This window comes from Centruroides sculpturatus, unplaced genomic scaffold (genome assembly GCF_000671375.1).
Source record: "Centruroides sculpturatus isolate CEXI.00-Female unplaced genomic scaffold, Cexi_2.0 scaffold1138, whole genome shotgun sequence".
Classification (NCBI taxonomy): domain Eukaryota; kingdom Metazoa; phylum Arthropoda; class Arachnida; order Scorpiones; family Buthidae; genus Centruroides; species Centruroides sculpturatus.
Genome location: NW_019385358.1, coordinates 167,610 through 182,112, shown reverse-complemented (window position 1 = coordinate 182,112; position 14,503 = coordinate 167,610). Strand labels below are relative to the sequence as shown.

The 14,503-nt window shown below is 34.1% G+C and overlaps 1 protein-coding gene across 1 annotated transcript in view; it reads right to left on the bottom strand.

Annotated features, from left to right (window-relative positions):
• Positions 1-386, bottom strand: part of LOC111638074 — a 5,215-nt gene extending 4,829 nt beyond the window's left edge. Inside the window, exon 1 of the mRNA XM_023383704.1 lies at positions 213-386. Within this exon, the coding sequence (XP_023239472.1) occupies positions 213-386 (174 nt within the window). The remainder of the gene's footprint in view (positions 1-212) is intronic.
• Positions 387-14,503: the final 14,117 nt, after the last annotated feature.

The following is a 14,503-nucleotide window of genomic DNA, read 5'->3' as shown; positions in this document are numbered from 1 at the left end:
AGGAGAGACAGCGCACCGGAAGTGATTTACTCAGACGCTTTTTTAACGTAACAACTGTTTAATGGTTAACGATAGGATATACATTAGGGCTGCTATTAGATACATTGCTCGCTTTAGTATATAATAGTATTTAGATATTAAGATATTAAGATATTACGTTTCTTCCCGTTTTGAGAGAGAGAGTTTACAGAAGTTCGCGTGTCGATAGTTACCTTGTATGAACTCTTAAAAGAAGACAGTTCCGGACTCAGAAAACAGAAGACACAGTTCTTAGGCGTGGAAATATCCAAAGGCAAAGAAATATCCAAGGGCGAAGAAATATCCAAAGGCGAGGCACAGGGGTAACTTGAGTGGTCCGAACGAGGAACTGGGGACGACTGATTCATTTGGTTGTTGGTTTTTCATGTTGGATTGTTGAAACGAAGATATTAGGTCGAAAGGTGCTGAGAAAGCGTCGTTATTACGCCTGAGAACTTAGCAGATGTTTAGCTCCCAGGTGTAAAAGTTGACAGTTATTGAACAAAAGTATAGCTGTACTGTGATCTTATGACACCGTGGAATGAAGGTAGGACTACGATGTGATATTATGATGAGATGATATAAACACATCCGAATTCGGATCCTCACATCGGCATCAAGGCTAGAGTGAATCAGATCACAGATCATGTCAACGGATCCCACATCTAATAGACTAGAGTGAAACAAATTCCTTTAACAAGTTAAAATTGTTGTTGTTTTGTAAGAAAAAATCAGGCTCTACTGGCCAGTCTATATTGTTCATATTGGCATGCTGCAAGCACTGATACCTGATATCATCCAGCATAGGACAGTTAGTATAAATAGTGAATGACACCGTCCCGCATTCACACAGCTGACAGCAGTCAAAATTACAGTGGTGAAACCTTTTCAGATAAACACGAAAGCGTCTGTGTTCTGTCAAAAATTGGGCTAAATGATGTGTGTTTTGAATCCATTTGCTGTGAAAGCGTTCCTTGATCTTTGGGATAAAATGTCTTGTTATGTGTTGTTGTGGGATCTCGTCCCAATCCAGTTGCCAGGTTTCTAAAGCATCAAGGGAAATGTTGTAATTGGATATGTAGTTGGCAAAAATGTTTCAGTTGGCCCTGGAGGTCTGAAACCTGAGAGGAATGGAAAGGTAGTTAAAGGAATGGTGGTTGATCTGGAAGTTTATGTAGGCATGGTCACTGAGGGAATCTTCTTCTTGAACTGTTCAGTTGTTTATCAGGTTGCAGCAGTTTTTGGTGCTGGTGGTAACATCTATCCAGGAGTAACCCTGCAAGTTGGTTGCTTGTTTATATTAGGGCAGTCCTGATAGGTATGATTGCCAGTGCATTGGCTGCAGGTGGATTCCTGTTGCTTGCAGATTTTGGCGCTATGTCTGTATCTGCAGCATTTATAGCATATGTTAACTGGATGGAAGTTTTGTATTCTACATCTGGACCAGTCGACATTCAGTTTTCCAGCTTTTAGAATAAGTTTTCTGAGAGTGAATGAAGCTTCTAAGACCCAGTTAGTGAAATTTTTATTTTTTCTCCCGGTCTGGAATTTAAACTGCAGTTCTTCTGTAAATTTTTCCTTATTGTAGACAGTGTTTATACATTCATTTTAATATATATTAGTTCTTTAAGTTCTTCAGGCTTGTAATTATTTGGAACGGAAACTAGGATGAGGGTAGGAAGGCGCTTTTTTCATGTGTTCGGATGATTAGCCAAGGTATAGATTTTTGAATGGCTGTAATGAAAGTATTATTATCTTCTTTCTTAGTGAGCTCAATAGCAATACCCTCGTTATTCACCTTCCTGATTCTGTTGACACCTATGCCTATTTGAGAAGGCTTGATATGCTTGCAGAGCATGTTCTTCGTTTTGTCGCTGTTTTTATCCTCTGTGAAATTGTATACCAGAAGAACATTGCTGCTATGCGGCTTCGGCTTAGGTGGGTGAATGGTTGTAGAGTCCGAGACAAGAGTGTGTCTGTACGACAGCTGGGTAGGCCTGTCAGTCCGGGCCTCTATGACAGAGATTTTGGAGAGAATAATCTGCTGGCTCTCCAAAAGCGAGTTTTTCTCTTCACAGGCGAGCAGAATGTCAATCTTCTCCTCGAGCTTGGCAAATTTCATGTCAGTAAGAGCATTGTCGAATAAGTCGAATATTCGCTGGACAATAGAGATGATGTAGTCTTGATGCTATTCTGAGCATAGCTTTCCAGATCCAATGTCACTAAAATATCCCTTAAGTTCATCTAGGATTTCATATGCAGAAAATTTAAGTTCTTCAATGTCGGCTTTGCCAGATGACTCTATGGACGCAAGGATCAACCAAACAAGCAAATGAATTTTTAATGCGTTTAAAAGAAGACGAATGTTATGTGTTTTTCAACCGAAGCCTGGAAGATTTCTAATTCGTTTTTGAGATGCATTACAGTATATCTTTTGCCGTGTAGTATTTTTGATTTGTCCATCTCGGCTGCTTTAATAGCGGCATCGAACTTACAGCCCGATAATTTGGCAGTTCGTTTGGTTTTAATAATCAGGTTTATGAAGAAAAACTTCATACTTGCATTCTTTGTACTCATTTGTATCCTTGCCCAATTTGCCCAACCCGGCAAAATGCAGTTATTGAAGCTACTGGACATGGTTGAAAATGATGACAGCATAAGCACAATTATTTTAGATATTACAGGTTCTGACAAGTAAAGAGTTTTCAGAGTCCTGTCACAAATAGGCTACATATTGAGAGTGAAACTTGTTGCTTTTACTTGCAAGTTACATAAAGTTTGCTTTCAATCATGCAACAGTGACGAATTTTCAACGAAACAAAACAGACAACTGCATTTGGCCTTACGATGAAAGGGACCTCGTCAGGAAACCTCCCTCTGTGTTTTACATTTTTGAATTTTTTCGCTGATTTATGACGACAACGCAGACCAAATTTTTGTTTTTCATAAATAAAACTCCAGAAAAGAGTAGCGTAACATTTCGGACTAAAGTTTACTTATAATGGAAATTGTGTGTGATATTATCTTTTTAGATTTTATTTGATATCTCTAAATGCAGTTTATACTTGACAATAAATATCGATTTAGTTTATGGAACGTCAATGACGATCGAAGTGTTTCTATGTACAGAGTAAGTTTTGGTCGTTATATAAAACAGAAAAAATTTTATATCTACGTCAAGCTTTTATATTGATATTTAATATAAAATAATATAAAAATATGAAAGTAATGAGATTAAACACTGCTTTATTTTTTTGTTTTTGAAATTATTTATTGCCAAAAGAATACTTCGCAATTAATTTTATTCGGAAGTGGGCGGTTTTTCGTAATACAAGTGTGATAATCCGGAGGTACTCTTAAAAAGAGTTACATAATTTTACCTTAAACAACCTTAATTAAATAAATTACTTTAATTTCACTTAGAAATATAAAAAAATGATAAAATTTGGAAGAATTAATAAAACATAACGTAATAAGGTTATAAAACTTTTACATCCTGCAAAACTGCTATATTACTCAGCAGTTTAACCAGAAATGAGGATGTTTTGTATCCTTCCTCCACGCCTTGTATCTTAGAATTTTGCACACCACCTGCTCAAATGTCATAACTCATTTCTAAGAATTATTATTATGAAATAATCGGGAATAAAAAGGCCGAGGTAGCTAGATTCGGGGCAGTTCAATTTCAGCTAGCCATACAGAGGCAGTTCGCCAGAATCTTGCCATACGGCAGTTCAATAGAAGTCGAACATGCCATAGAGAGTGATCTCTCTCCGACCCTGGTTCTTCAGCCTCTCTGTAACCGGAAGATAATCCCCGAACTAAAGACACCCAACCTGGACAGCGAGGTAATATGATTTATTGTGAACTCTCTCTCTCGGTTGAACAGATAGACCCTACTCTCGCGATAGGATATAAGTTTTGTATTTTCCATGTTTTACATCTGTATTTTTATTATTTGCTATTATTATTGTTAATTCTGATTAAATTGTCGACTTCTATATAAAAGGGACCTCCCTAGTCTTAGAGTAACCCTATGTTTTATATGTTGTTAATCTATTATCTATACTTGTTATTTTATTCTTCTATAATTAAATTGTTGATTTTATATTATATAAACTTCGTAGTTTGGTATTTGTTCTTATGCACAACCCCACACAGAATCTTACCACTCGGGTTCTGAAAAAAATTAAGCCATCAAGTGATAAGGTGAGCAGGTCTAACAGATCTGACGATTAGAGGGCCTGGACCCTCGTCCGTATTCTCACACAAGGTTGTAGTAGGGGACGAGACAAAGCGATATCGCAAGAATCGCACGACTGTGTCCGGCGATGTGTTTAGGTCGCTAGCACGTCTTCTCTAAGCTTATAGAATTTAGTTCGTTCGCGAAATCTGATGGTCATCTTTTGCCGACACTTTGCTATTTTCCATTAATTGCGACAAGGAATTTAAAAATGTAAGGAGAGTCTCTTCATATGTAAAAAATACGGGCCCATGACTTCGTTTACATTTACAGTAGAGTCAAAGCTTCCTAACTGAATTGTCGCGCTTCCTGACGTAATTGCTCTACGAGGATTGTGACTTCTGTGCCCAACAAATGCGACGATCACTTTTGTCTGTCCGGCACCAAGTCAATTTTATTGCCATACGACAAAGTGTTCTCCTGAAAATCTGCTTATCTGTTGAACCAAAGTGCATTATACTTTGTTTCAACTATGAAATTTTTCAACTTTTAATTTTACATAATTGAATTTTTCTCTGACTGTTTCGTTATTCGTTAATAAAAAAGACTGCATGTTAAAGCTTAGTAAAAAGTGGTTTTATTATTCTATTGTTTACAGTTATTTATAATAGTCTTTGTAATAACATGTAATTATTGGAGATAAATACAAATATAGTACAAAAATTATCGTTTAATACGTTTAAGTCGTCAATAAAATATTTAAAGTCGCCTATGAACACAATCAAGAAATATAATAGTTATGAAGTGTATATCGAGATTGGACACAAATATTTGATTTTTACCACCATTTTGATGTCATGGCCATAACACTAGGAATTAAATAAACTTAAACTATCATTCCAATAACAAAAAAAAGGAAAAAAAAATGTAAACATTTTCTGTTTGGTCTCCTGTAAATCAATGTTTTCGGGCATTCCATGACAGAGAACATTGATTTACAGCGCACTTATAGGCTGCACTTGTAGCTTTTTATTTTTTGTAATAACTCTATTATATTTCAGCTTAAAGATGTGAAACATTCACCACCTAAAATTAATTTAAAAATTATTACTAATATGAATGTCTTAATGCACTTCAGTGCGAATAAATCTCATCATTGCAGGTTGAATATAATTTTTTTCTAATTATACATTTCTAATCAGTGCAATAGTAACGTATTCAGTGTAGTAGGATTTTTAATACCTTAGTGAATTTGATATTTAGTTATTGCAGATATAAAGAAAATAATAGAATTAACTACAACTACGCTTCCCAGTCTTTGTTTCGGCTGCATATATATAATATGCAGATTTTTATAGTGTTCTCAAGAATGACTTTCAAATCCACAGAAAAATCAATATTAAGCATGGATACTAAATCTCTAACTTCTTAATCGATTTTGTTGCAGTATTCATTTCTGAGAAACCGTCTCTGTAGCATTGAGAGGTGAAATTGAATGTTTCGAAGCAACACATTTCGAATCTACTCCCAACCAGATGTCTCTAATCTGTAGCAACATGTTGAATACGGTATATAATCCATTGTATACCTAAAATTTGTAAAACAACCAACAATTAATTAAATAAACAATCTCATTACTAACTAATAACTGATATTTAATCAGTTACTATATAAAATTTAATGCTTTTATTATTATGTAACTATATATAAATTTGACTGAATTTATATGTAGAAATTTAAAAAAGAACAGTTTGATTGGTCAATTCCGTGCTGTGTAAGCATTGTTATTATGATATTGGACAAACAAACGAGTTGTTTTCTATGCCATCAATTGGTAAATTTTATGTTTCGCATGAAATACTAATTACAACAGTAAATAATATGATCATACAAGACTTGACAGTCTGATAAAAGACAGAATGATAAAACTTCTATCACGTTAATGTCATTTATATATAAGCATTTAAATTCGAAAGTGATTAACTCTGGTGAATAAAAGTTTTAAAGCCGAAAAAAAATTGCAATATTCGGATCTAAGGCAAAATTTCTCCAACTTGAAATGTTTTTTATGCAATCGTCTTACCTCAACTGCCGTTTCTTTCGAAAACATGAAACAATCTCCACAACTGAATCCAATTTCATTTTCACGAAATTTCTTCATGAAATCCAGCATCTGTAAAAGAATTGATTTAATATGGCATAAAATCAAACTATTATTTCTGGAAAAAAACCTTTAGTTTTTCTTCTAATCTGAAGTTTCCTGCTCCTAATTTTCGAATTTCTTGAAAAGAATCGTAAGCCTGAAAATAACGAGCAGTGTCAGAAAAAGTAGATTTACCGAAGTAAACAAAAAGTGACTTACAGCTGAAGAACCACGAGAAACAACGAGAGAAATAATAATTGCTCCTGCGATAGAAACTGCAGTTGCCAGACAAACGAAAACATATAAATGCGCAGGGAAACCGGGAAATACTGTGTTGTATAACAGAAACGATACAAAAGTAATAATAAAACCGTAAAGAAAGAAAACACACTGGCTCCATTTATCATTAAACTGATTTAAAAATTCGCACAATTCGTTGTGTTTCATTACCAATTGTTGGATAGCATCATAAGAACAAGTAGTTTTAGCTCGCTGCAGATCATTAGACAGAACATCGAATCTTTTTATTATCATAACTAACATTAACATCATCATTGAGATTATCCATAACAATCCGGTTTCTTCGTACAGAATGCATAAATTCAGGAAAATCGCACAGACGGTTGCTCTAATATAGCTTGCACGTTCCGCGATTCTTTTGTAAATGAGAATACTAATCGTAGCCCAGCTTACAATCAACATGAAAGGATAACTGATCAAAATGAATAAACGAGCAATTAAGTGATAAATGCGCAAATTTTCCTTTTCTGTTTCGTAAGCCGATAGCTCAAGATCTAAACTTAATTTGTTTTTCCTGCCATTGTACATCATTACAACACCACTTAGTGTTATGCAGACGACTGCGCCTATGAAAAAAGGCACGTTATTTTTACCAGTTAACGTCAGCATGGGACTACACGCGATGATGTAATTTTCCGTGGCGAAAGGTTGTACGCAAACGAGGAAGAAGTGGACGAAAAAAATAAAATTAAGAAAAATTGCATAAAAGGATACAAGTTTCGTTTGTCTGGCATTTAATTGATGGTGGACGCAACGTTCGAAAAATAAATCACCAAATAATAACGATAAGCATAGCGAAGGATACAGAGTACAGTACAGGCAATCGTCAGCCATTTTGAGTACATCTACATCTGTTAAAATCGATAATGAATTATACAATGTTTATGCGATTCCCTTTAAAAAATTTATTTTTCATATCCAGTATACAATATTATATTTAAATGTGCCTCTAGAGCATTAATATCGAATATTTGTGGTATATAATCATAATGCATTAAATTTTATGCATTACAATGCTTGCCTTATGTATTTGCTGGTTACTGTTTTATGCATTATTGCTATAATAAATTTATTATTCGCTTTTGTTATATATTATTACTGAATTTTATTACTGTAATATTTTATAGAATGATTTAAACATTTTACATTTATTTATTAATGAATTACAAGATAAATTTTCATACAGTTTCTAATTTTTGAACCTGGCTGGTATCGACTTACCTAAAAAATTTATTTAAATAAATGTAAACAAGCTTATCGAGAAAAGTATGAGGATACACGGAATTGAATATAAAACCATTATAAAAGTGCAATTTAACAGTAACAAGTAGAGATCGTATCTGTTGCACACCAAATTTCTCCTGACATACCACTTTCGGCATATATACTACAGATTCGCTGTCCCAACTCTAGTTGTTGGTACACAAAAATTTAAAAAACATTAAGTATTTTTTTTCGTTTCTTTTAATTTTTTAAATTTTATTTCTTTAAATTTCGAAAAATCTCTTCTTAGTGTACTGTACGTTATCATGACGTACCCTGTCTACCAAATTTCAACCTTCAACTCCTAACCGTCTGAGCTTATTAGTATTATTATTATCAACCCATTTCGATGATATACAGTGAGCGTCGATTATCCGAATGTCGATCAATCGGTTAACCGGAAACGTCGGTTAACCGAAAGCGTTCCAGTTGGACTGAATCGAACGTTTTTGATACTAGACTAACGTATAAAGTATATTTTTTTGCTTTTATATCTTTCAATATATTTATTCTGATTGTACAAAATAAAGAAATAATTTTTAACGATAGAATAGCTACGATTATTATTATAAAAATTTTCTGATTTTCTTTTTGAAACCGTGTCCTGTTTTATATTTGTGACGTAGTAAAAAATTAGTATTGTGTTTTATTCCAAAGATACATGGCAAACTTTCCATCAAATTCCTTTATTAGTTGAGTCGATACAGTACATTGTTTTGTACTCGTTTCGGGCTTTGCCCCTCTTCAGTCAACTGTATTTTCTCTTCCTGTCTGCGATCTTGGTGTTGGCTTCTTTGCATTTTTGTTTGATGAGTCTTGCCGTTTCTAGTTTCTGTAGGTTTGTTGATTTTGATACGGTACATTGTTTTGTACCGTATCGACTCAACTAATAAAGGAATTTGATGGAAAATTTGCCATGTGTCTTTGGAATAAAACACAATACTAGTGTTTACTACGCCACAAATATAAAACAGGACACGGTTTCAAAAAGAAAATCAACAAATCTACAGAAACTAGAAACGGTAAGACTCATCAAACAAAAATGCAAAGAAGCCAACACCAAGATCACAGACAGGAAGAGAAAATACAGTTGACTGAAGAGGGGCAAAGCCCGAAACGACTACAAAACAATGTACCGCATCGACTCAACTAATAAAGGAATTTGATGGAAAATTTGCCATGTGTCTTTGGAATAGAACACATGTTTACACAATACTAGTGTTTACTACGCCACATATAAATTTTCGTTAGGCTTAACATCGACGAAAATTCAACGCGAAGCGACACGCAACGGAGAAAAATTTAAACATGGGATATGTTAATATACAGGTAACACAGGAGTTGCGTTCCAAAAAATTGCCGTGTTATGCGAATCCGTGTTATACGAAACAAAGAACTAGTGCAAAAAGGGGTGTTAAGTTCCAAAAATTAAAAAAAAACATGCTGTTAAATCCTTATTTAAATCGGATTTATTATTCATTTTTTCGTAGGTAAAATACTTATTTATTATTTAAGTAAATATTTTACCAGAGGATGATTCATCCTATATGATGATCTTAGCATCAGCATCATCAACTGGTAACAGTTTTGAGTGCATTCGTTAATAGCGGTTGTTCTGCAACGGGAGTGTGCTGCCATTTGTACTCATTTAGGAACAACGGTGAAACAAAGATGGCGGCGCCCGCACTATCGATAGTATCGTGATGGAGGGATCCATAATTCTAAAATGAGCTTTTAGAAGGAAAAGAAGGGTCCCAATTGTAAAATTTAAACATTATATGGATTATTTGTTGAAAGCGCATTCAACGTAGCCACGAAAACAATTAGAATGTTTGCGCAGAGTTACGCGGAGGTATAAAAGTATAAAAGAACGCATCTTTTATTAAGTTTAATTTAGTCACCATAAGTGACATTAACCAGTTGTGCTTACTTATTAGTGTAGTCTAAAGATTGGTTACACTTTGAATTACATAGCAATTCTTTTTTGTGACAAGCACACCTATTTGTGGTACATTTATTTGTGGCAAAGATCTTATTTTCACTTTACGGAGTGCCTGGTAGGTAATGTGCAGAGTATCTAGATACTCTGCACATTACTTAGGTAATTTGAGAAATGGAACAATTTTCGCAACTTTAACGGGGATCACCCTAGTTAATCTGCAGATTAACTAGGTAATATACACATTAACGGCTTTCGAGCTTTAGCGGTAACATATATACTCGTGCACTCAGGGCCTTTCAGAGAAAATGCGAGGCCCGAGGCAACTAATATTTTAGAGGCCCTTCAAAATTTAAAATTAAGTTGTGGAAAAGAAAATAAAGTCAACGGTATTTAATATTTTTTGGATTACAGCATTACATTTAATTATTTTATAGAAGCTTTTCTCTTCCTACAGAAATTTAGAATTTAATTTTATAAATGTTAAAATTTAGAAAATTGCTTTGCCTTTTGTATTATTGTCTAACATATTGAGTTGCCAAGTTCAGGCCACCTAAAATTGCGAAGCCCGAAGCAGCTGCTTCTCTTGATTGGTACTGCATGAACCCTATATAAACACAAGAAATTTTCTTATTCCTATCAGTAGCACTTAAAGAGTTTATTTTAGGATGTGCGTAATGGATTAACTGAAGTGTTTAATATCAATAATTGTGCCATATTAGTTGAGCAAAATTAACATAAATTTGTATCCCGATAAAAATTGTTTTGTGCATTTATGAATAAAATAAAATTTTCGTTATATTCTCTTCTTTTCCTCTCATCTTTCCACATTTTCATTTTCCCACTGTTATATGTAACAGAAGGAAGTATGGCGATCGGTCAAAAATTGACCCTCTAAGATTTTTACATTTTTGGACTCAGGGGTCCAGAAATGCAAAAAATTCGGGGTTTTTTTCCCTGCATGTACGTATGTGTATATGTTGGGGAGCACGATTTTGTTCACTCTCTTTGAAGCTTAATTCGTGATATTGTTTTATTACAAACTTCCAACTTTTTAAAATTATATTTCGCTTATTAACTTTGAATATTTTTGTTTCATTATAAATCGTGTACATTTTTTCTTTTTTCCTCATCTGTCTTAACTGTTAGAAACATTATTATTAATTATAAATTAATCTAAAAATGGGCAACTTTAATAGATATCTAATATTTAAACAGTTATTATAAAATTTAATAAATTTTATTAAATATAAAAGTTTATATAAAATCGTAAAAATTTCAAGTACAAATTTAATTGTTAAAATAATTATAATTCCAGTTTAAACACACATCGACTGCAAAGTGTGTTTGGTTAAAATTCAACGTGGAAATGCTTTATTCTGTACATTATTCTGTGGTGAAATGCTTTACAAGTAGAAGTTATAAGTTGTTTTGGCTAGTTATAGTCGTTTAAACAATAGCATAACACAGTTTTTTTATTACACACGTGAACACTGCTTAATGTTTCGTTCTCATGTTTGCCACGATAGACGACACTGTCGATGTTCCACTTTAACCGAAGTACAAAAACGAATCTCGAATAGCGTCAAAGTACTGTAAGGTCTCTTTTTATGCGGATTATTTTTATGCGATTTTGAAGTTGTGCGGTTTGTATTTCATCCAAAAATTTCTTGGACAAACATACATATAGGCTTGTTTAGGAAGCCAGCGTATAGACAGTCTCCAAAAATCGTGGAACGCTCAAAGCTCGCTCCATTTGTTCCACTGACATATAACGTTTATGGATGTAAAGGACAACTAGACCTACCTTAATCGCTTTAGTTCCTAGCAATTTTTGATTAATTTTAAAGCGTTAATTTTAAAGAAAAAGCTTCAAAGTTTAACTTTCTTTGTCTCGCTATTCTGTGAAATTTAACACCGATGAGTCATTGTTTACACATCTGGATGACCTTGAACACAGCTGGAGTTGGATTTCCCGGGGCATTCTCATAGACGTCGCGGGAGGACAAGGGTTTAAAGTAGGGTGAACGCTAGCTGGCCGTATATTTTTAAATATCTTTAAAAAATTTGGAGACTTAAAAAACATTCCAAAAATTCAAAAAAAAAAATTTCAAAAATAACCTTAAGGACCGTGTTTTATGTAACGCTATGTATCCTGCCCGAGTTAACTCGGGCGAGGAACTAAAAGGGTTTTAATTAACTCTTCACATCCAGATGTCAGTGATTTGTTTTTAGAGTGAGCTTTTGCAATTCGGGGATTCCCCTTGTATTACTTTTCAATAAAATAAACTGAATTAAGTTTGAATACAAGTTTATTTTAAGCTTTTATATGAATTTCTTTCAGACATTCGAAGTAATTTATTAAGCAGCCTATTTCTTTTAATTTCTGCAAACTTTTTTATGCGGTTTTAAGTTAATTTTAACTCGTTGTTTTGGTTTTATGCGATTTTAGAAAATTACGGAACGTATCCCTACTTTTTCAAGGCAAGTAAAGTCTTTTTTTATGCGAATTTTTTTATGCGTTTTTCTGTAGAACGTATCCACCGCATAAAACGAGACCTTACAGTATATCCGTAAATTGGACAAAGAAAAAAATCCCTATCGAAAAGGAAAGTCAAGTCCAGTTGATCAAGTCGTAGCCTGATGAAAAATCAATTCCGGATGAAAGTGTCATATTCAGGTGAAAGACCACTTCCCGTGGCTGTGTCACGTTCGGTGGAAAGTCGAGATGGGCATAAGAAGGCCTCGACAGACTAAAGGTTTATGTATTCCAGCAGAAAAACAACCTTTTCTACCAAGATCTTTTACGCTCGAGGCATTTTTCTACCATTTCTTCGGACTTGTTTCTGACGAGTCCCGTGTTACGTGACCGTGTCTCGACCGTCCATTTTGCAATTTCAGGGTATCGCCGCTCCAGATAATGGATGACAGACGAAGCGCTGTCGTCCGGAGTTATTACCACCACCCTTTGACGTCGGGTGTAAATGACTTGAGCTGTCCGCTCTTCTCCTTCGCATCTTTCGGAAGCACCCGTATCACACGAGGCGAAAACCAGGCGCTATCCTCGGGATCGGTATGACACGAGGTTGCGCCTTGTCTTCAATTCTTTGAAATTATCCATTCTACAAAGAAAAATGAGCGAATCTTGTGAAAACAACTTACATTAATTAAGAAATATTCATATTCTAATCTAAGTTGTAAATTTATAATGAAAAAATGATTGTTTTAATTCCTTAAATATTATAAAAAATATCAATTTATTATATATAATAATTTTAATCTTTTCGACGATTTTTAATGTTCGATAGAGAAATTAGTTTATAAAAAATTCAACTAAGCAGACCGCCTCCTAAATGCCCTTTTAATGATTTTGTTTAAAAATATCGATTAATTATAAAATAACAGCACATTTTTTAAAAAAATTTTAACATATTATTAATCAACCGGCATGACCTGACTACATTTTGCGATTACTTTTAATCTATTATCTATTATCATGGTTATTAGATAAAGCAGACGGAATTTTCTGTTTAAACCCGCTTTTGCCCATAGTGCAAAGCGGTGCCCACTGATACAAAAGATGAAGAAGATGTTAATTACTAAAACAAACTATGGCGAACAGTAACATATCAAGTTCTAAAGATAGAATGTTAAGAATAGTTCAAATAAACGTTCAAAGATCTATTAATGGTACTTTCGCACTGCGTAAAAAACTAGAGAAAGTAGACACTTACAGAAAAATTCTAATTTTAAACATTAAAATGCTAATAAGGAATGAAACGAATAAAGAGTGGCAAGAAAGATGGTCGATCACTAATAAAGGACCATATACGTTCTTTCCTGCGGAGTATTGAAGAACGAATAAGAAATTTACTATGGTTTTAGTTGACTTTATAAGCATCCACTTATATACTGGGCACTGCAACAGTAATGACAACCTAAAAAGAATTGGCAGAAGACAGACTGCAGCTTGCGACTGCGGTAAAGAACAAAATTTAAATCACTTTGGCTGCTACAGATATGAGAAAGAAAGAACAAAACTTTTCTTACTACACCAGCAATTCTGTAATACACTCAACTCAGACTTATACAACTTAATACGAAACAGAAATCTTACTCAGAAACTCAAGACCTTTTCGAAGAAAATTCTAACGTTAAGGCAAGGGAGACAAGCAACATTCCTTTGCCTAAATAACGACAAGTTGTCGAAATTGTTTTTTAAAATATAAGGCAAAAATCTTGTATATACAGTGGAACCTCGGTATACGACCTTAATCCGTTCCCGATGTTTGGACTTATACCGAATAGGACGTATACCGAACCAAGCTTTTCCATAAGAAGTAATGTAAAAATGATTAATCCGTTCTCATGTAAAAAAAATGGCTGGCTTTAAACACCTCGCTTTCCTGGCTAGTTCCTGCTTGATTTTTCATGAGATCAGCATGTATCTTTTTAGCTTTCTCGCAAATAATTTCTTCCGATACGCTGTTGCCGGCACATTGTTTTTCAGTTATCCAAAGCAAAAGCAATTTCTCGACACGATCTAATGTCTTCGATCTCTGCTTAGAAATTGATTTAACCCCTTTGCAACGTTAGCAGATTTAATAATGTCTTTATTTTTCGCGATTGTCGATATCGTCGTTCTCGGAATACGGTA